The sequence below is a fragment of the Heloderma suspectum genome, chromosome 6 (genome assembly GCF_057233095.1).
Source record: "Heloderma suspectum isolate Gila_16-S chromosome 6, 16-S_ref, whole genome shotgun sequence".
NCBI classification, from domain to species: domain Eukaryota; kingdom Metazoa; phylum Chordata; class Lepidosauria; order Squamata; family Helodermatidae; genus Heloderma; species Heloderma suspectum.
Window position 1 is genome coordinate 84,230,567 of NC_139463.1, and position 5,322 is coordinate 84,235,888.

Consider the following 5,322-nt stretch of genomic DNA (forward strand, 5'->3'; position numbering starts at 1 on the left):
CTGAAACTCTAGAACAAGCCAAGGGTTTCAGGGTGGCTCTTAAACCACACCAATCAACCACCCTCACCACCCATCCTTGCCATGTCATGACAACCTGCGCCTGGTGAGGGTAATTAAATGGCTCACGAGTGGCACACCCAGTGAGAGAAAGTAAGCCACAGTGGCTGATTTCTCTTCTGGGATCATGCAAACCTATTCATTGTGTCCAATCACCTACCAGACAAACAGTGGGTAGGCCAGCAAATCATGGATTAATTTTTATTTATTTTTTATTTATTTATTTCATTTCTATACCACCCAATAGCTGAAGCTCTCTGGGCGGTTCACAAAAATTAAAACTAAACAGCACACAGTAAAACAATTTAAAATATATAGAACATTAAATTCGCTGCATCATGGAGAAAGCAAGAGATTTCCAGAAAAACGTCTATTTCTGCTTCATTGACTACGCTAAAGCTTTGATTGTGTGGATCACAACAAACTGTGGCAAATTCTTAAAGTGATGGGAGTACCAGACCACCTTACCTGTCTCCTGAGAAACCTGTACGAGGGTCAAGAAGCAACAGTAAGAACCAGACATGGAACAACCGATTGGTTCAAAATTGGGAAAGGAGTACGACAAGGCTGCATATTGTCACCCTGCTTATTTAACTGATATGCAGAGTACATCATGAGAAATGCCGGGTTGGATGAATCAGAGGTCGGAATTAAGATTGCTGGGAGAATTATCAACAACCTCCGATATGCAGACGATACCACCCTAATGGCAGAAAGCAAAGAGGATCTCAAGAGCCTCTTGTTGAGGGTGAAAGAGGAGAGTGCAAAAGCTGGTTTGAAACTCAACATTAAAAAAACTAAGATCATGGCATCTGGCCCCATCACTTCCTGGCATATAGAAGGGGAAGAAATGGAAGCAGTGACAGATTTTACTTTCTTGGGCTCCAAGATCACCGCAGACGGTGACTGTAGCCCTGAAATTAAAAGACGCTTGCTCCTTGGGAGGAAAGCTATGGCCAACCTAGACAGCATAGTAAGAAGCAGAGACATCACCTTGCTGACAAAGGTCCGTCTAATCAAAGCTATGGTTTTCCCAGTAGTAATGTATGGCTGTGAGAGCTGGACTATAAGGAAGGCTGAGTGCTGAAGAATTGATGCTTTCGAACTGTGGTGCTGGAGAAGACTCTTACGAGTCCCCTGGACTGCAAGGAGGTCCAATCAGTCCATCCTAAAGGAAATCAACCCTGAGTGCTCATTGGAAGGACAGATAATGAAGCTGAAGCTGAAATATTTTGGCCACCTAATGCGAAGAGAAAACTCCCTGGAAAAGACCCTGATGCTGGGAAAGACTGAAGGCAAAAGGAGAAGGGGACGGCAGAGGATGAGATGGCTAGATAGCATCACGGATGCAATGAATATGAACTTGAGCACGCTCCGGGAGAGAGCGCAGGACAGGAAGGCCTGGAGTGCTATGGTCCATGGGGTCATGAAGAGTCGGACACGACTGAACGACTGAACAACAACAACAATAACAATGCAACCACAATAAACCCTAGCAGCAGTGCAGGAGTTTAAAATACAGATTTAAAACAGCAAGCTAAAAGTTCAGAAAGCTAAAATGATAAAACGCCTGGGAGAATAAAAAGGTCTTCACCTGGCGCCGAAAGGAATACAATGTAGGTGCCAGGCAAACCTCGCCAGGAAGCTCATTCCAGAGCCGGGGTGCCGTAACAGAAAAAGCCCTCCTCCTAGTAGCCACCCGCCTCACTTCCTTTGGCAGGGGCTCACGGAGGAGGGCCGCTGATGATGATCTTAAGGTCCAGGCAGGCACATATGGGAGGAGGCGATCCTTCAGGTAACCTGGCCCCAAGCCGTTAAGGGCTTTGAACATTAATACCAGCACTTTGAATCGGGCCCAGAAATGGACTGGCAGCCAGTGCAGCTGGAAAAGTACTGGCATAATATGAGCTCGCAGGCCAGTCCCTGTTAACAATCTTGCTGCCCTACTTTGGACCAGCTGAAGTTTCTGGACCGTTTTCAAAGGCAGCCCCACATATAACGCATTGCAGTAATCCAGACAAGAAGTTATCAGAGCATGGATCACTGTAGCTAGGCTATCTCTGTCCAGATAAGGGTGTAGTTGGTATGCCAGCCTAAGCTGATAAAAAGTGCTCTGTGCCACTGAGTTCACCTGTGCCTCAAGTGACAGTTCTGACCATTAACCATGGGCCAAATAAAATATGGGATAGCATTATGTGTGAACTGGATCTATGTGTTGTAATTACTGTGTGTTGAATACTGAGGTGTTTATAGAGCAAGATTAAACATTCCAGGGACAAACCTTCACATGTGAAGATCACACAATCCTATACTTACAGAACAATGCTTAATATATTTTTAGGAGAAAGCCCAAAATCTAACAGTTTCCATAAAGCACCCTTGATCTCTTTGTTTCTCATGCTATAGATGAATGGATTCAACATAGGAGGAATTATAACATATATCACAGCAAAAGCCATATCCAAATTAGAAGTATCCATGGGAGGCCTCGCATAGGCAAACATTCCACTGAACATGAGCACAGAGACAACCGTGAGGTGCGGAAGACAAGTGGAGAGGGCTTTTCTTTTACCATGTGCAGAGGGGATTCTGAGCACTGCAGCAAAGATCTGCATGTATGTTATGATGATGAAGATAAAGCATCCTACTCCTATACTACAGCCTAGTACAAGAAGCCCCACTTCAACTAGGTAAATGTCAGAGCAGGAGAGCTTTAATAACTGTGGGATTTCACAGAAGAACTGCTTGACAATATTAGAACAGAAGGTGATTCCAAAGGTGCCCCCGGTGTGTATAATGGCATAAATAAGACTAATAATCCACCCAATGGCGACCATCTGAAGACAGGCTCCTTTGTGCATAATTCTCTCATATTGGAGGGGATTGCAGATGGCAACGTAGCGATCATGTGCCATTATAGTTAGGAGGGAAAGGTTTGATGCTGCAAAGAAGAAATAAAAGAAAACTTGAGCAACACATCCAGCATAAGAAATGGTCCTGTTATTCATGAGGGACATAGCCATGGATTTAGGTACTATGACTGAAACTATTCCAAGGTCCAGCATGGCCAAATTTATGAGGAAGAAGTACATGGGTATATGTAGGTTGTGATCAAGGGCAACTGTAATGATGATGAGGAGATTCCCTGTTACTGCTGTCACATACAATGCCAGGAACACAAAGAAGTGTAAGATCTGTAGTTCCCGGATGTCTGAGAATTCCAGCAACAGAAACATGAACATGGAAGTAAGATTGCTCATTTTGTCTTTGTGACTTGCATGGTACCTGTGGAAGAAGAAGAGAGCTGTTAATCTACAAATATTGGTTAACCAGTTAATTTTAACAGGATCTCTCTGATTTAGCAAGCTAATCCAACACACATTTCTTTGCTAAGTAAGTAGTGGCCAAACAATTGAGATATATACTGTATATTATTATTGTTGTTGTTGTTGTTGTTGTTGTTATTATTGTATCCTCGAAGTTGATATGGCAGTAGCCTTGTCCATTCTTTCCTACCTAAGGCAAGTGCATAGAGGGGGAAGTAAAACTGTTCCCAAGAGCCGGGCCCCAGTCTCTGTACGTTCAATATAATATTGGAAAGGGAAGCATTGGGAAGACATTTTTATGGGTATAAATTCCATCCAAATTAGGAATGACAATCATGCAGATTTTTTGATCGAATGGAGAGCCTACTTGCATGCTGCCATAGATACGCAGGGGTCACTTTTTTCATTCCACTGAACACACAGTTGCTCCTGCCATCCTTCCATATATTCATATACAGTTGACTTTTGGAGGAGGGAAATATTGGAACAAACCTAGTATGAGGGACTTAAAGGGGGCACTCTTATTGTTGTTCAGAATATGTCTTGTTGGTTGCCTTATCCAATGAAATAGTTCATAAGAGTGGTGGAAGAGGTTCAAGCAGGCAGCAAAGATGAAAACCAGGATGTGGGGAGAGAAAATGAGTTAGCAGAAGAGGGTGCTGGGAACAACAATAATTAGAGGTGCAAAAATTCAGGAACTTAGCATTCACTAGTACTTGAAAAAAGAAAGAAGAAAACAAGAAAGAAATGTGTCTAAAGAGGTGAAGAATCTAAGGGATAAAGCGGTCATTACTGTTCTACACTATGAAAATCCCAAACCCCCATGCACCTCTCACAGCCTTATTCTTCCACACACTTGGTACAAGAGGGCCAAATTCAGCTAGGTAAATATCAGAGCTGGAGAGCTTTAATCACTGTGGGACTTCACAGAAGATCTCCTTGACAATATTAGAATGGAAGGTGATTGCAAAGCTGCCCACCAGTGTGTAATAGGGTGTGCTGATGGGACTTTTTCTCCAAAACCTTGCATGGGGGAGATCAGACAAGCAGCATATTAAAACAAACAAAAGGGTAATTTCAAGCTAGCACAACTGGCCAAATAGAACTATATAGATTTCTGTATCTATATACATATATCTCTTCATATATCCACTAAGTCAGGAGTGTGTGGCTTTCCAGATGTTGTTGGACTGCAATTTCATCCTCTTTTGCCATTGGTTATACCAAATGGGGGAGATGGGAGTTGCAGTCGGGAGGGCCACACATTCCCCATTTCTCCACCATATGCTGTGACTTATGGCATGCATTAGCGATTTTTAGGAGTTTGGAATCTGTATGCATCAAGGCTTTAGTCCAATCTGAGGTGCCTATATAGAGGGTTATATACATTCATATGGGGAGAGTGTAACTACACACTCACATCCAATTATTAAGGAAAGTTAAAATTAGAAGATTTCTTACAAAATATTAGGAGATTATATAGCATATATGATTTGCTATATATAGGTTCATAGATGGCACTTTACTCCAACAAGGCTATACACGGGATGAATTTGAATGGCAAGATAATGATGATGAACAGTAGACCAATGACACTGGAAAGATTAAAAACTTGAATCTGTTGTGAGTACTGACAGACAAGAAACAAGCATCATTCTAGACTAAACTTACACAATCATCCCTTTATGTCTACAACATCACAAACTATTTGCATGTAAGCATTCATAGTTCAGCCAATACCTTTGATGAAGCTCAAGCACAATACTTTTCAATGTGAAAGTAGTCAATAGGAACACAGAATGCTACCTTTTACCAGGTCAGACTATTTGTTCATCTAGACCTGTATTGTCTGCTCAAACTAGCAGTAGCTCTTCTGCATCTTTCCCGAACATCTTTTTACATCACCTGCTACCTAATCTTGTGTGTGTGTGTGTGTGTG

General features: G+C 42.3%; 1 protein-coding gene across 1 annotated transcript; it reads right to left on the reverse strand.

Annotated features, from left to right (window-relative positions):
* Positions 1 to 2,369: 2,369 nt before the first annotated feature.
* LOC146341615 (olfactory receptor 14I1-like) lies at positions 2,370 to 3,317 on the reverse strand. The gene has a single exon (XM_084808383.1). The coding sequence runs from the start codon at positions 3,315 to 3,317 to the stop codon at positions 2,370 to 2,372; it is 948 nt and encodes a 315-aa protein (XP_084664509.1).
* Positions 3,318 to 5,322: the final 2,005 nt, after the last annotated feature.